We start from the raw sequence: 16,008 nt of genomic DNA on the forward strand, positions 1-16,008 counted from the left end.
CGGTTCCAGCAACGAGATGGTGAAAGTCAGGTACTTAGTTGCCGTTGATCAGGCCAGTGGCAGAGGTCAGGCCGTCGGAGTTGCCACCCAGGTTCTTGACCTGCTGCGAGGCAGTGGCAATGTAACCAGAAGCGACAGTCAGGACGGTCTTGATGACGCTCAGAAGACCAGCCAGACCGAAGTTGGCAGTGGGCTGCAGCACCTTGGGGATGATCTCGTCGCTGAGCTTCGTGAGACCGTTGTAGAGCTGGTCGAGCACGTCGTACAGCTTGGTCAGGTCGTTAGCGTTGGCAACATCAAGGCCGCCGTTGAGGATGTCCTTCAAAGCCTCGACGATGGGCTTGAGAGCCTCGAGCTCGCCGCTGAGAGCGCGGAAGGGGGCGTCGAGAGGGTCGGGAAGCAGAGAAGCAGGGACCAGAGCAATGGTAGACAGGCCAGTCAGAGCAAAGTCCAGCACGTTGGCAACCTGGCCGAGAGCATCGGTGCTGACACCCGTGCCGTTGGTAGCGTTGGTCAGACCGCCGAGGATGTCAGTGATGCCGCCAAGGTCACCAATGTCAGTGATGGAGCCGACACCGGGAAGACCAGACAGGAGAGTAGCAGCCTTCAGGGCAGAGCCGGCGGTGATGACATCGGTGACGTTGGAGACAACGGCGGGGTTGACGGTAGCATTGGGGTCGGTCAACTCACCGCCCTTGACAGCGCTGGTCACGGTGTTAGTCAAGGAAGAAGGGTCGGTGACACCGTTGGTCAGGCCACTGAGGAGGTCGGTGGGGTCGGTGGAGCCGCTGGCACCAGTCAAGCCGCCCAGAAGACCGCCGGCACCGCTGCCGCCAGTCAGGCCACCAGTGAGACCACCAGTGAGACCGCTGACCAGGCCGCCAGCGCCGCCAGCACCGCCGGTCAGACCACCGAGAAGGTCACCACCAGCAGCGCCGGTAACACCACCCAGAAGACCGGTGACAATGCCCAGAATGCTCGAGAGCAGGTTGGTGACAAGGTCCAGGCTGCGCTCCTCGACGAGGTGGAGGTCGCGAGCGCCAATGTTCTTGGTGTTCAGGGAGCTCAGAACACCCTCGACAATGGGCAGAGCCAGGTTGACGACACCCTGGAGGGGAGTGTTCTTGAGCAGCGGGATGCTGTTGCGGATGTTGATGATAAGGCCGACAATGACACCGGCAATGTCGGGAATCTTGCTAGAGAGGTCGTTGGCCTGGTCGACAACGTTGTCAGGCAGGCTGATGCCGGCCTCTGAGGTCAGGTTAGCCAGGGAAGAAGTCTCGAGGCGACGGACCAGGGCAGCCAGGTCAATGTCAGCGGCATCAGCGCTGCGGACGTTGTGGTTGGAAACCTCAGCAGGGAGGCTTCTGGCAACAGCGTTGGAGTCAACGGGAGCGTTGGCAGCAGGGGCAGCGATGGCAGAGCCTGCAAGGACAGCGATGGCAGCGTTGAAGCGCATTTTGAAAGATTGATTAAAAGGGGGTTAAAAAAGATTAAAAAAGGTAAAGCGAGTGAGTTGAATTAAGAAAAAGCGAAGCTAACAAGTAAATGTCGTAGCTTAGCGGAAGAATCGAAAGAAAAAAGGGTTGACGAAGAGAAAAAGAAGAGAAGAGAAGAAGAGAAGAGAAGAAGCTTGAGTGAGTGTTGATGCTGAAGAAGAGAGGCCAGAAACAGCCCCAGAGAAGGTCGACTCGTCGGCTTCTTATACCTTTGGGAAGCTCGCGGTGAACCCCGGTTCCCGACATGATGTAACACGTTTAGCCAAGCACGGAATTCTCCTTGTGCTGCAGTTCGCTCGACGGCCGTCGTTCTCCAGGAGCCAACCACTCCCTGGCGCCTCCCAATACAGCAGCGCAAGTCGCAGCAAGCCACAGACTCTGTCCCCCTCCCGTGTAGCCCGTCACCGCTGTCTCTGGACTACTTGCCGGCTCTCCCTCTGCACGCATGCTAACCCCTCGCTAATTCCTCCCTGGCCCCAACTCCACTCCACCTTCTTGCACTCGCCAAGCAGCATTCCTAGGCCGCTGGTCCCTACGTTACAATATAAGCTTCCTCCTGTCTCACCTGGAATGCACCCACGCTGCACACGGCCGCCCCAGGGACGCCTCCAGTCACCGACTTTAGCTCCATCTTGCTGCGTTGAGCTCGGCCACACTGCCGGAACTTAGCAGCCATGGAACAGCGTCCAGTTGAATTCAGCACTCTGGGTCCGCTTTAGACTAGCCTCGCTGTTCTCATGCTCGGCTTCGTGCAGGAGAGGCATCTGCTTTACGGCCCGTCGCCATGATACGTTTCAGTCCTGCATTTCTGTACTCTGGGACTGGCATGCAGTATATGGCTAGGCGACCAGAACGGACTATGTTCCGTGTCGGACACTAAAACCCTAACAATGACAAAGTTATCTGCAAGGCATGAACGGCAGCAGGAGCAAGAAAAACAAGAATGGATACTGGCAAACCACATTGGGACCAGTTAATCCAGAAGATCTCTTTGCATGCTCCTCCCTGCCAATCACTGTTGGAAATAGTAGCACTACTCGGCACTCAGGGCCTTTTGTCTTTTTTGCTTGTCATCCAGCTCGCTGCGTGCTCAGCTATAGCAGTTCCTCTCTGCATCGAAACTGGCTTGCAAGTCGTGAATAGTGCATGTGCACACTTGCTTTAGCAAGATCGCCAGTAGCTGGTAGACAATAGCTAGAGCAAGCGCATCCCATCGGGCTCTCATAATACGCCAATCTTCTCTAGCACTCTGCGCTCGCTGGAGCTCTCTGGCGTTGGCGATGCACGGAAGCGGGGCGCCCTGGCTACAGGCGTGCTACAGGAGCTAATGAGCGAACAGCGCAAGAGACATGTTTCCCAATTGAGCTTGCAGCATCTCTGCGCTTAGCCGGCCTCTCCATTGCTATCTGGGCTGCAGTCGAGCTCGCAAAACGGGAAAGTCTACGTTGACTTGCAGAATTTCGCGAGCAACTCCGTAGCATGAATCCCCACTAGATCACCACCATTGTTACATGGAGTCCAGCACCAGACTAAACATATGCTCACAACCGAACTAATTCCTCAAAGCGAGCCATGGCTGTTGTTTACCGCGTTAGCCGCATGTGCAATTGTCGGGGTGCCATGTTTTTCCTAGTCTGGGGCTTTCCTGCACCTCCCAACCTAATCCCCCATCCCTTACATTGCCGCCCAAGGAGAGGGGGGAGCAAGCAATGTTCCAAAAGCCCTCTTATGAATCCAAGGGGCTCATCTCATAAGTGTGGCGTAACCTAGAGATACGGATGGTGCCGGGCGGCCATGGTCGAGTGAGCTCCGTTTAAATCGTAGACAACACGGGGCGGTGCGGTCAAAAGTGGGGCCGGGATATTAAAGCCCTAACCCTGTAAACGACCTCTGGCAACAGCAAGGTGACGTCACACAAGATGCAAAGAAATAATTCAACATCCCGGGCCGTTCCTTGATGAAAAGTGTTGATGGATTAGGTCGATGTGACCATAAATGTGACAGAGTTCTAAGCATGAGCACCGGCAAAAACAAGGCCGAGCTTTGAGCCCAATGCGACCAAGTCTGGGTCTGGAGAAAGCCTCTTTGTTCCACAGTGCGTTTTAGTTCTCGAGTGTTCTCTTTGTGTCTGTAAAAAAGTAGACTTGTTTCTCTGCTCTTTGTTCGTGACGTTTTGATCGGTTCTTTGTGTTCAACCGTATTCCGTCTGTCCCCAAGAAACTCATTATGCTCTTTTCAATCTTCAAAAGATGTGTCGTATGTCGCCGCCCTCATTGTTCGCAATGTCTATATATGCTGCCGGAGCCCGCCGGCCAAGTCTCCGATATCTGTAGCCTAGTTTCAACCACACCTCTTCCCGGACTTTTCATACACAACAACCGTGAGAAGTCTCTTATTTGATATTCTTCAGTTTTCTCCCTACTTCCAAACCACTTGGCGGTCAACTTCAAGCCAAAAAGTCCCCCCAAGAAGTTTCTCTTCTCATCTCTCTGCCTGTAGCAGAACAACCAGGACGATCCTTACATTCGGGCAACGGTCTTGTCCTTCATCGAGTAAGGTGAAGTCCGAATCATCACCAGGTATCTCTTCCCCCACGATACGCATCTACATCTCCTATCTCCATACCCAATTTCATTGCGGTACCTCGAAACTTACACCATGTGCTACAGCACCATCACCTTTTACTGCGGCTGCACTCGCAAGATCCACTTGGACTGCCGCAGCCCACGTTTCGGGTGCTTTTCCTCCCTGGCCAAAATGGCGGGGTCCAAGACCGACTGCGACCGCCACCGATCCACCAGCACCTCGCCGACCACCTGCGGCCGCAAAGCCTGCGAAGAAGTCTATCCCGACGCCCCACGCCGTAGCCGCAAACACCGCCACCACGAGAGTTCTTACACGAAAGGTTCCTCCGTCACCACTGCCGAGCGTGTTGCCCCGCACCACTACGTTATTCCCGGCTCGCACGGCACCAGTTCTGGCCGCTACGGCCACGAGAAATCCAGGGAAGAACGCCATCGCCGCCGACGCGCTGAGGAAAAGGCTCGCCAAGAGTCTGATCGCCAGCGTGAGGAGCGTCACGCTGAACGATCTCGTGCGGCGCACAAGGAGCGCAAGACCCGCGAGGGGTCACGTCATCGTGGCTCCGACAAGCACCACCGTGAGGAATCGCGTCACCGCGGTTCCGACAAGCACCGCGACTCCGATAAACATCACCGTGGGGAATCACGTCACCGTGGCTCTGACAAGCATCGCCGTGAGGAATCACGCCACTGCGGCTCCGACAAGCACCGCGGCTCCGACAAGCACTCCAAGAACCGCCACCGGTCGGACAAGGAACGCTCGGGCAAAGATCACAAGAAGCACGAGCGCGAGCACCGCAGCCTCGAAGATGGCCCCAGCCACCATGACTTTGGTGCCGCGCAAACCCAGATGCAACTCGAAGCTGATGCTGCCTATGCCGCTCAGCTTGCCGCTGAAATATCCGTCGCCGGGCCCAGTGCCCAGTGGGGCCAGCAGCACATGACCGACGCAGAACTCGCTGCCGCGCTGCAGCAAGAAGAAGAAGTCATGGCCGCCGGCACGAACGACCTGCGCACATTTGCTGGCCCACAGGACTTTGCCGACTACAGAAACTTCTACAACTTTGAGTACGACTTTGTCTCTGACCAAGGCCATGCAGGCGCAGCTCAGCCCAGAATCAATTTGGATGCTGAGATCAGCGCCACTATGGCTCACGTGGACCAGGTAACACTAGGGGGTCAATCCGGCTCCCCGTCGACGTTCATGTCGGGCGCCAACTATATGCTCGACGGTGTAGCCGACTATAAGGGCAAGGGTACCACCCGGCCTCCGTCAGCCGTGCCACGAGCCCTGCACACGCCGTCATCCCGGTCCTCCTCGGGCTCGGCATCAACGCACCGCCACCACAAGAAGAGCAACTCTACATCGACATCGGCGCACAACGTTGACATCCCCGAGCGCCACAGCTCAAAGCGCCACCACTCGAAGCGGCACTCGGCGCAGGCGATCTTTCCTCCATCGTCGGCGCACGAGCGCGAGGACGAGAAGCGCCGCGACTCCAAGAGCAGCCACCACCACCGTCACCACGGAAGCAGTAGCAGCGGCAGCAGCAGCAGCAAAGACAAGGCTAGCAAGCACACGGAGAAGCACGGACTGCAGCGCATCCGCGACGCCCTCGGAGGCACCAGTGGGCGCAAAGAGAGCATCGGCTCCGACTCGTCGTTTGGCTGCGTCGACAGCAACCGTATTGCAGCAGGCGCCGAGGCCCGCTATGGCCTGTACGCAGGCAACACTAAGCGTGAACGGTCGCGCTACATCAACGGCACTGACGATGTTTTGTATGAAGGTAAGTACGATGGCGGCCGGCCGGAGGGCAACTGGATCTAAACGATCCAGTTACCGGTCCCCCCACCCGCGCGTGCATGTTTCCATTGAAAATGGACGAACAAGGAATACTGACGACGTCAGGGCCGCTTTCTGCTGTAAGCTGAGAACGAACGCGACAGCAGTTATTGACAACAAACTCCCATGACAACATAGGTATGAACCCGTTTGATTGGCTAATGGACTGGTCTATGGTTATACGATAGACATGGGACTGTGATGTGATGATTTGCTTTGTGTTATTTCCTTTGTAAGCTTGTTAGTTATTTGCTCTGTATTTGTGTTTGAACCTGGTATCGTACTCACTAGAACATCTCAGAAAAGGGGCAGCAAGACATCTTCTTGCTGCAACAACAAAAAAAACTTCCCTTCCCCCTTCTTGAATAAAGACTCGATGAAACCCAGATCCTAGAAAACATGCTCGACAGTTTTGTTATGTGAATGTGAATGTGAATGTGAATGTGAATGCTATAATGAATTGTACAAGTCTGTGGTAGACAGAACGCAGCGAGGCGGACGGACACTGCCAGAGAGACTGAGACATGCCGCACCAGGCCAGATGCCCCGGCCGCCAAGTCAATGTGTCTCGGGGCCTACCGCTTCTTCTCCTTGCCGATCTTGACCAGCTCCTTGTGCACACTGGCATTGACGCGACCCTGCAGCTCACGGCGGTAGCCGACAGCAAAAAGAAGCTTGAACCATACGAACACAGGGGCCACAAAGATGGCCTGGGTCACGTGTGACAGCTTCTCGTGAATGTGTTTCTCAAAGGCCGCGTTGCCGACCAGCTGCAGCAGCCAGCCGACGGCCAGCGTTTCCAGTGCCAGCTTGTTGGCCGCGTCCGGATGGGCAGCGCGCTGGGCATTGACCAGCGATGTGCCGTACACGCAGAGAACGGCAAGCAGCGCGCCGGCCACCGGCTCGAGCAGCACGTACAGCGTGCCCAGCGTCAGAGCGGCCATGGTGCCCAGGTTTAGGTCCAGATGGGGCGGTGTTAGCCATGACGGCAGCGGGATCAGGATGCCCGAGTTGGAGGCCTAGACGGGAGCGTGTGAGCGGGGGAGCGCAGGCGAGAAAATGGGCGCATAAGACTTACCAGGCACAGAACGGCAAACACTATCGGCGGCACAGTGCACATGTGGATTGCCAGGTTGACCGGGTGGCTGTGATAGGTGCCATACTGAGAAGAAGGAGTTAGCGGAGGACAGTCGGAGAGAGAGAGCGGCGGCCAGGGCGGCATACAAAGACAAGGTGTTTCTCCAGGGACATGGGCATGGCGACTGAGGCTCGGGGCGCGCCGGGACAGATAAGCGAGGACAGCGCGCAAAGCAGCAAGCTATGAACCGCGTAGGCGATGCGAGGCAAGAGCCGGACGGGCGGGAGAGCTCGGCCGGGACAGCAGTTTCCGGGGCGGAGGGTTCTGCGGCGGCGCGGTGGACGGGGTTCCGGGACGGATCGGGGAGAGCAGAGCAGCAGAGACGCAGAGATGCAGAGACGCAGTTAGCAGCTTAGCTCGAGGCCGGTAGTCTATTGCTCTCTTAGTTTCGGTGTGTAAGAAAGGGGGGAGCGCTGGATGAGAAAATCAGACGGGAAAAAAGAGCCTGAGGCTGAGCCAGTGGGGGACCTGAAGGAGTGGATCTGGGGCGCTGGAGCCGGACGCTACAGGGGATGAGTGCTGTGGCTACAGGCGGTCGGCGGAGTCTCACAGAGGGGCAGACAGGCCTAAAGTTTGTCTGTTTTAAGTATCTTCAAGGTCTGAGAGCGGTGCACCGTCCGCTGGGCTAGTTTCGCACGGTCCCCACACTGTCCCAGCCTTGCGGCCCGTGAGCCAATAGCTAGCGGCCCTGCGTCCACTCTGCGATTTCTAGTGGTTTTCGGTCAGCCTTGTCCTGCCACCAACCTTACAGCTCTGCGCTGCTCTTTTTGTCCGTGTGCCCAATTTTGCTTCTCCAGGCCCGCCCGACCTGCTGCTCTCTCCGCGAGCGACAGCCTCCCCAACGCGCCAACTACCGCAAGGAAGAGAACAGAAAGCCTCCACGGCCACGATCACGATCACGACCTCCCGGCCCTCCTCTGCCCGCGCCGCCGCCGATACAACTTCCCGATTCTCCCGCTCAACACCTGACACCCACCGGCCATGTTCTTCCTCTACGAAATGGAGCGTCGCGTGACGCTGCACCCGTCGTACTTTGGGCGCAATATGCACGAGCTGGTCACGGAGAAACTGCTCCGCGACGTCGAGGGCACCTGCGCCGGATCCTACTTCATCATCACCATCATGGACGCCTTTGACATCTCCGAGGGCCGCATTGTGCCGAGTAGCGGCCTCGCCGAGTTTACCGTGCGCTACCGCGCCGTCGTGTGGCGTCCGTTCAAGGGCGAGACTGTATGTCCGGCTCTTCCCGCCGTCGTTGTCGCTGTCGCTATCGCTATCGTCGGGGCCCTCTGCTAACCCGCTCTTAACCCTAGGTCGATGCTATCGTCGGCTCCGTCAACCATCAGGGCTTCTTCTGCCACGCCGGTCCGCTCAAGCTCTTTGTCTCGTCTCACGTATGTGGCGCGTGTCCTTTGCCGTCTGGCTAAGCCTCTGCTAACACCAACCCCTACAGCTTATCCCATCCGATATCAAGTGGGATCCCAATGCGACACCGCCCCAGTACACCAACAATGAAGACACCGTCATCGAGGCTGGAACCCACGTGCGCGTCAAGATCATCGGTACCAGAACCGAGGTCGGAGAGATGTGGGCCATTGGCAGCATCAAGGAGGATTATCTAGGGTATGACTTTCCCAGCCTGTGAAGCTCAAGGCAGATCCCACCCTCACCGCTCCAGCATCAACTAACCTCGATTCTTTCTCCAGACACCTTGCCGATAGCAGCTAAGCCAGAGTTGCCTGCTGCTCATGTTGCCTCTTTTCTTGGGTTCCCAGGGACAACTGCGAGAGGACCATGTGCTTCAGCCGTGGTCTTTGCTGGCCTCGCTACCAATAGCCTCCTGGTGTTCCACTTGCGACCGGCCATCTACAAGTTCCTTCACCCCGCTAGTCGTGTAGCCACGCGCAAACCGGAGCCGACGCTCGCTCTCACCCATGTCATCTGGACATGGCCGACCAGTTGATTCCACCTCTCAGGACGGACCCCCGTCACATCTCGGCTTACTTGCCGAAATACGCAAGTCTCCCATCTGCCGTTGCTTTTCTCCATTCTAAATCTCAATACCCGAGCAAGATGGCTGCGATTTCCCGTCGCCCATCTGGCTCTCATTATCTTGTCTGTTTTCTGTTTTTACGGTGTCTTCATCACACACAAAAGGCGTTCGTTGGGTTTGTTGCTTGCTTTCCACCTTTGCCGCTTCAGACTGGAAAATATACGCTCACCTGCTGTGGGCCTCGACCCTGGCTTGCTTGTATGGACTTTCTGGTTGTAAACGACATTTACAGCCCTTTGATTGTTGTCGGGCGTATTATCATTGTGTATGTACCTATTTACCATTAAAATTAATACTACTGCTCCATCTCGCAATCAGCATCACTCCTCTCCCCCCGTCTCTATTTCGTCTTATATCAACGGCCCAGATCCCTCCAACTCTGCAATGAACCCTGGTGACCCATCCTGATGTGGCTTTGGGAAGCCTCCTGTTCTCTGTGTCTGACTCGGTGTTTGGATTCCTGGTTGTGAGGACCCCGGGAGCAGTGGTGTTACTGTCCGTGTTCTCGGGCTTATCAGCGGACTCGCGCGCCCCGACTCTGGCGCCGTCGCAGAGCTCGGGCTGGCTGCCAGGAGATCCTTTTCGGGATATGCATTTGGCGCATAGGACCAGGCATGCTGGCTCAATTGGACATGCGGCTTCTGCCCCCATGTCGGGTTATTCCAGCCTATACCCGAGTCTCCCCCCTGAGTCGGCTGCTGCTGCTGCTGCTGATGTTGTTGCGGCACCGACATCTCCGACCACCGCAACACCGTCGGCCCCAGCCCCGTACCCGCCGACGACACCGACGATACCGACATGGCCAGCGACATTGGCGACGCCTTGGGCAACGGGCTATACAGCGGCTCGTCACAGCTCAACGCAATGCCCACGCCGCCCAGCACACTCGACAGCGGGCGCGGCCCGGGCCTGGACGCCGGCGCAGGGGGCGGCGGGGAGAAGGGTGCGTCGTGGTGCGGCGCCGGGAAAAATATGCTGCGTGCGCGCCGCGTAGTGCTGGTGGAGCTAGTCGACGCGCCACGCTCCATGGCCACCGCCGACGCAGCAAATGACGGTGCGCGCGCCGGGGGCGTAGGCCCAATGTTCTTGGCTGTTATCATTGCGTTGCTACCCCCGCTGCCGTTGAATCCCCTGCCCGCTGTGGGACCCGTCATCATTGACGCCGCAATCGGCAGGCCGCCGCCACCGCCACTACTGCTCGCCATACTTGCCTGCTTCGAGATGTCGTAGGCTGCGAGCGGAAAGGCTGCGGACGATGGGTACGCCGAGTAGACGGACGAGCGGGCAGCAGAACGTGAGCGTGGCAGCGTTTGCTCTATAGGCACCGTCACCTCCTGCATCAACTTGGCAAAATCCACCTCTGCCGCGTCATCATCGTCGTCAGAGTGGATCGTGCTCCTGTCATCAAACGCCAGCCGGTTCGAACGGCGGCTATCACTGCGGCTACCTGCACGCATGCTGGACAACATGCCGGCGGCTGCGCTGCCCGTGCGACTGATGCGCCCGGCGGTACCACGGCTGGTCGTGCCGTTGGCGCGGTCGTATGTTCCCGTGTCGCCGCGTCTGCCCCTGTACGAGTTCATGCTGCCACTGCCTTTGTTGTGGTACACTGCGTACGGCGGGTAGGCTGTGTACGTCAACCCCGGCGACGAGCGCGACGCCATGCCTGCGCCGAACGCAGCTGATGACTCGTGCAGCAACGGCGACGACGGCGAGAACACCATGCTCATTTGTGCGGCGCGGGCGCGGGCGCGGTCGTTCATTCGCCGTTGAAAGTACAGCACCAGGATGAAGATTATCACGACCACGACGGCGGCGCAGCTGATCAAAATGCCGACTGTGGCGCCGATGGGCAGGCCTTCACTGTCTGAGGCGGCAGTGGTTGCAGCGCTAGACGCGGCGGAGATTGTTGGTGAGGAAGCGTCAGATATAGAGTCGCTGGCTTTGGGCGAGTTGGTAGTCTCAACATTGGCAGACTTTTGTGTAGATGAGGTCCGCGCCTGAGTGTGTGTGGCTGAAGCCCTGCATTCCAGCATGTTAGTCTTGGTTTCTACAACCTCGTCTAGAAAAGAGACTTACGCCAAAGTTTGGACTGCCAACACAGCTTCATCGGTATCAGTAGTCTTGGCTGCTGCTGTCGTCGACACGCTTACACTAGGTGTCTTTAACACAGACTTCTCTTCCGAAGCCGTGGACTCCACTGTCTGGGTCGGTGTCGTCTTGGTAACCGATGTTGATCTACACAAACTCCAAGTTAGCCTTCTCTCCGATCTCTTTCCGGGACCCAATTCGCTTACGAAGACAGCTCCGTGCTCGCCATGCACTTTCCCGCCACACACTGCTGTCCTTCGTTGCAGCAGCCCTCTGCGCAACAGACGCCGCCACTAGGACAGCACTTCCCGCCGTCGCAACACACGGCGTCTCCGCCGCAGCACCACTCCTGCACGTCGGCTCGGCGCTCTAGCAGGCTCTCAGTAGTCGACGCGGACGAGCAGCACGTGCCGCAGCTAGGGCAGTAGCTGCTGGTGTCAGAGGCGAAGCAAAAGTTCTGTCCCCCATTGGTTGTCAGGGAACATGCGGCGTCGGCGCGGGCGACAAGCAGCCCGGGCAATGCCCCATCGGCATTCCCGAACAATGGCGCGCTGCCGAGCTGCGCTTCGGTCGGTGGTTGGAAAAACTTCAGTCCGCTGCGGCGGAAGCTGCGTCGTAGAGCGTCGGGACGCTGCGCCGAGGTCGGATCCAGCGCTGAGGCGGCGCAGGCCAGAGCGGCCACCAGCAGGAGAAGAGTTGCCATCATGAGGCGCGCCATTGCCGCAAACAAATATATACAAATCTATACAGGTGCGGATGGAGATGCAGTGCGGCGCCAGTCATGAACAAAAGAAGAGAAGCAGAAGAGCACTGGCAAAAGGGCCGCCTGGGTGATGGCTCTGTATTACATATTACCACGTCCCCCACGAGACTGTGGCCACTATATTGCCCGCAATGAGGGAGATATCAAGCCGCCTTGTTTTTGTTTTGGCTGCCCTGGTACCTGATCCGGCCCAGAGAAAGCGCTCCGCCCTCTTGCTCGCAACAGTCAGAAGCCAAGATGATGGGCTCCCTTGCTCGGGACCTGCAGCGATCAAGTCCCTTGTAGCGCCCGTCTAATGGAACAGCTTCTCCTCCACAGCTTCGCTGGACGGTCTTTGTCTGCAAAGTCTATTGGCTTTTATTTCCTCTGGCCAATCGTCTAGCAAGCTGATAGACACAAGTAGACTCTTTGGGTCCTTGGATCCTTTTCCTCCCTGTGGCCAGGGCCGACATGCACAATACACCATGGTCCTCGGGTTTTGATTATGTTATGGATATATAGATTGGTAGTTAATTAGTAGATCAAGGAGCCAAAAAAAAAACTTTCATCTGCTCTGCCAAACAAAGTAGAAGGAAGAAAAAAAAAAGACTACACATGATACTGTGTGCTATTCCGTATCGCCAAGCAGACTCTGACTCTGACGTCATGGCATTGGGCTTCCCAGGGTTCAAGGTTGAATAGCCAGTGGTAGTATACACGAGACTAATCAACCTTAGGGAGACCCAGGGCAGCGTGAAGCTAGACGCAGGTGCACATATAGGGAGAAGATCTGCTAGTAGTGAGGGAGAAACGGCTGAAGGCAAATCCCTCTCACTCGCGCTCTCCCTCGGCGGCCCTGTGCCTCTCCCACCTTGGCCTAAGCTACGCCCTTGGCCATCAACACAATGTTAGCCACGTTGAGCGCCGCAATAAACACCCAGATGAGCGACGCAATCGCCGCAGTATACCATTCGTTCGCCATGCTCACTGAGCCGTCATCCTGCACTCCGTTTTCGTCTCCACGCACCCGAACACGCGCGCCTGGCACCACCATCATAAACTTGTTGCAGCAGGTAAAGTATACGAGCGGTGCCGTGACAAACGGCAGAATGATGCTAAGTGCAACCTGCGACGCATTGAGCGCCGCGTTCAGCCCGTCCTTCCCGACAGCCGCAGCAATGACGATACTAGGCGTCACCGAGATGCTTCGCGTGATCAGACGCCGCAGCCACGGCGCACACCGCCAGTTAAGCGCGCCCTCGGACACCATTTGGCCCGCAATCGTGCATACAATGCCGGCCGAGATACCGCTTAGAAGCAGCGCAAGCGCAAACAGCGTTCCAGCGCCCTTAGACACGGACTCAGTCAGCAGGCGGTGAATGCCAAAAATGTCGGCATCAGGAGCGGTCGGGTTATTATACAGCGAGGCACCGGCGACAATCAGGATGGCCGAGTTCACGAATAGAGCAAACGTGAACAGCGATAGACCAAGCTCCAGCGACGAGATGGTGAGCGAGTGGCGCACGGCTTGCAGCGACGGAATGTACGACGCCTCATCGCTGTCGCCGGTGCCATCAATTACACTACGCGCCTGCAGCTGTTTGGGCAATAGACCGTGGCGCTCATCGTAGTCACGCAGTCGCGGCTGGACAATGCCGCTGCCAAGGTACAGACTGTGCGGCATGACAGTGGCACCCAGAATGCCACAGGCCTGGTACAAACCCTTGGATTCGAGAATAGCACTCGATGGTAGGTAGCCGCGGAATACATCGCCGATGGGCGTATCATTAATCATCGACAGTTGGATGCAGAAACAGACGACTACACCCATGACCAGCGAAACAATAAACATCTCAAAGAAACGCAAGCCCCTGATGCTACCGTGGGGCTGGTAGAACATGAGTGTCACCATGACGTCCAGAATCGAAATAGCACAGCCCACGACCAGCGGCACTTTGGGTGCCAGCAAGTTCAGGCCGATAGCGAAACCAATGACCTCAGCAATGTCGGTAGCTATGATTGCACACTCGGCAAACACATACAGAGTGTAATTGAGCCAGCGCGGCAGAAAAGCGCGACAGGCCGACGCCAGGTTGAGGCCTGTCACTGTTCCAAGCTTAATACACAGGGTCTGTAGAAAAATAGCGATGATGTTGGATAGAAGCACAATGAAAAGCAACTTGAAGCGGTAAGACGCACCCGCAGCGACATCGGTGGAGTAGTTTCCAGGGTCGACTAGACAAGAGAGTGTCAGTAAATCCAAAGGGATGGTTGCCATTCTGTATCACCAGGGCACTTACTGTAGGCCACAGAGATCATGAAACCGGGTCCGATGAAAGACGCATACTTGCGGAGCATGGCCTTGACATTATCCATCCGGGTCAGCGGCTCCGGGGCGTTTCTGCTGCTGCCTTCGCCCGCGCCCATGGAATTGACGCTGTTCGCGCTAAAAGTTGACGTGCTCATTCTGGGAACCGGACCCCCTTCCTCTTCTTCTTCCCTCGCACCGCCACGACGGCGCACACTCACGTGCACACCGTCATCGGCCCCCTTCGCAGCGTCCTTCCCGCCGCTTAACCCGCCCTCCCCCGCCATTCCGGCACGGTAGCCACTGGGGGGTCCAACGGCTCCATCGGCCGTGCCAAGATGCTGCAACAGGGCATCCGCATCGCCGCTTCCCGCTCCTGCGCCGGACCCAGAGGCTGCATCGCCGTCCCGCAGCTGGCGCGCATTGGCGATGCCGTTGAGGTCGGCATTGGTCGTCAAGTCGTTGCTGAGAGCGTTGGGGCTCTGGTTGTAACCCTCGCCCTCGTACGGCTCGTCAGTGCGCGAAGGCCGGTTCATGACTCCACGTTGGATGGATGTTCAAAAATCGGCTTAGATACAAAGGAAACGAAACAAACAAGATCGAGCGTCGTATAGATATTTGGTGCCACCGCAGTATCAAGCAAAATTGGCAAAAATAAATGAGTTTTGGCTGTTGAGTTGGTGATACTTTTGCCCAGAAAAAGATTAGTTAGAGGAAAAAAAGAAAGACGTAGTTAGTTGAAATTAAATACCGCCACCGAATGCAGCAATTGCTCACAGTAACCACAACCGTAACTGCCTCCCAGCTAGGCCAAGCAAGCCTGCCTTCCTCTTCCTATTGTCTGTAACGTGGCCCCACTTCTGCCGCACATCGGCAACGGCAACTGCTCGGACTGCTCCTGCCAGCAACGCCAAATCTAGAATCTGACAAGAGGGCAGGATAGTTGCATACATTCGGCCTGTTTTTTGTTCTTCTTGTGCCTTTTCCCGTTCTCCTTGTGTCTGGATTCTCCCACTGTTCTCGTCGCCTTGGCCTTCTTCTTCTTTTATCCGAATAGCGCCCCGGCTAACCATTTCTTCAGTCCTAGTGCTTCCGGCTTTTTTTCTCAGTCGGCCTTGGCACGTGTAGTACAAATACAAGTACATTCATACTTGTATATCTCAGCCCGTCCGTCCTTGACCACACCAACTACATCCAGCAGAATACATAGTTACATACATATGTATGTACATACACACATATAACTATCTGTATGTATGTACATATGTATGTGCATGTCAACCCCGTGCGCATGTGACAGTTACCCTCGCCCGCTTCCTGGCCTAGACCGCCATTCTCCATCTGCTTCTTGGCCAGCGCCACTTAGTGCGTAAGACAGGCGATTTAGCGCTGTCAAACCTCAAGAAGCCTGCATGCCCTGCCTTGTCCGTCTGCCAAGAACGCCCGGCGGGAGCGGTGTGTGTATGTATGCGTGTACTCGTACCAAGGTACTCGAACCAAAACTCGCACGCTGGATAGCTCGTGAGCCCTGCCTCCGTTCCCCCGGTCCGATCCAACATCCGGTGGGTAGTGTTGACGACTTGGCTAGGGTTAGGGATTCCCGCTAACCCAGGTGCCGTGTCACTTCTGACAGTCAAATGGATCCGGCTGTCTTGCCACGATGATGTGAGGCAAGGTTGAAAGTCCATCTTTTTTTCGCGTCGTCCATTCTTCCTGAGGCGCTCTCCCTCGCATGAGCCCGTTTTACTCGGT

General features: G+C 56.7%; 6 protein-coding genes across 6 annotated transcripts; 2 read left to right on the forward strand and 4 right to left on the reverse strand.

Annotated features, from left to right (window-relative positions):
* Positions 1-34: 34 nt before the first annotated feature.
* BROUX77_000514 (uncharacterized protein) lies at positions 35-1,459 on the reverse strand (the record flags this gene model as incomplete). The annotated part of the gene is made up of 1 exon (XM_073749978.1): positions 35-1,459. One exon carries the CDS (start codon positions 1,457-1,459, stop codon positions 35-37), a length of 1,425 nt encoding a protein of 474 aa, XP_073608751.1.
* A 2,698-nt stretch (positions 1,460-4,157) lies between these two features.
* Positions 4,158-5,909, forward strand: BROUX77_000515 (uncharacterized protein; the record flags this gene model as incomplete). The annotated part of the gene is made up of 1 exon (XM_073749988.1): positions 4,158-5,909. One exon carries the CDS (start codon positions 4,158-4,160, stop codon positions 5,907-5,909), a length of 1,752 nt encoding a protein of 583 aa, XP_073608752.1.
* Positions 5,910-6,499: 590 nt separating this feature from the next.
* On the reverse strand, positions 6,500-7,181 carry BROUX77_000516 (uncharacterized protein; the record flags this gene model as incomplete). The annotated part of the gene is made up of 3 exons (XM_073749999.1): positions 6,500-6,943; positions 7,003-7,086; positions 7,149-7,181. The coding sequence occupies 3 exons, from the start codon at positions 7,179-7,181 to the stop codon at positions 6,500-6,502; spliced, it is 561 nt and encodes a 186-aa protein (XP_073608753.1).
* Positions 7,182-8,043: 862 nt separating this feature from the next.
* Positions 8,044-8,790, forward strand: BROUX77_000517 (uncharacterized protein; the record flags this gene model as incomplete). Its single annotated transcript, XM_073750010.1, has 4 exons — positions 8,044-8,292; positions 8,376-8,456; positions 8,516-8,685; positions 8,769-8,790. 4 exons carry the CDS (start codon positions 8,044-8,046, stop codon positions 8,788-8,790), a joined length of 522 nt encoding a protein of 173 aa, XP_073608754.1.
* Positions 8,791-9,465: 675 nt separating this feature from the next.
* BROUX77_000518 (uncharacterized protein) lies at positions 9,466-11,924 on the reverse strand (the record flags this gene model as incomplete). The annotated part of the gene is made up of 3 exons (XM_073750021.1): positions 9,466-11,137; positions 11,195-11,353; positions 11,413-11,924. 3 exons carry the CDS (start codon positions 11,922-11,924, stop codon positions 9,466-9,468), a joined length of 2,343 nt encoding a protein of 780 aa, XP_073608755.1.
* Positions 11,925-12,825: 901 nt separating this feature from the next.
* BROUX77_000519 (uncharacterized protein) lies at positions 12,826-14,792 on the reverse strand (the record flags this gene model as incomplete). The annotated part of the gene is made up of 2 exons (XM_073750032.1): positions 12,826-14,183; positions 14,249-14,792. 2 exons carry the CDS (start codon positions 14,790-14,792, stop codon positions 12,826-12,828), a joined length of 1,902 nt encoding a protein of 633 aa, XP_073608756.1.
* Positions 14,793-16,008: the final 1,216 nt, after the last annotated feature.

This window comes from Berkeleyomyces rouxiae (genome assembly GCF_048999995.1).
Source record: "Berkeleyomyces rouxiae strain 22BRR77 chromosome Unknown BrBRR77_ptg000001l, whole genome shotgun sequence".
Taxonomy (NCBI): Eukaryota; Fungi; Ascomycota; class Sordariomycetes; order Microascales; family Ceratocystidaceae; genus Berkeleyomyces; species Berkeleyomyces rouxiae.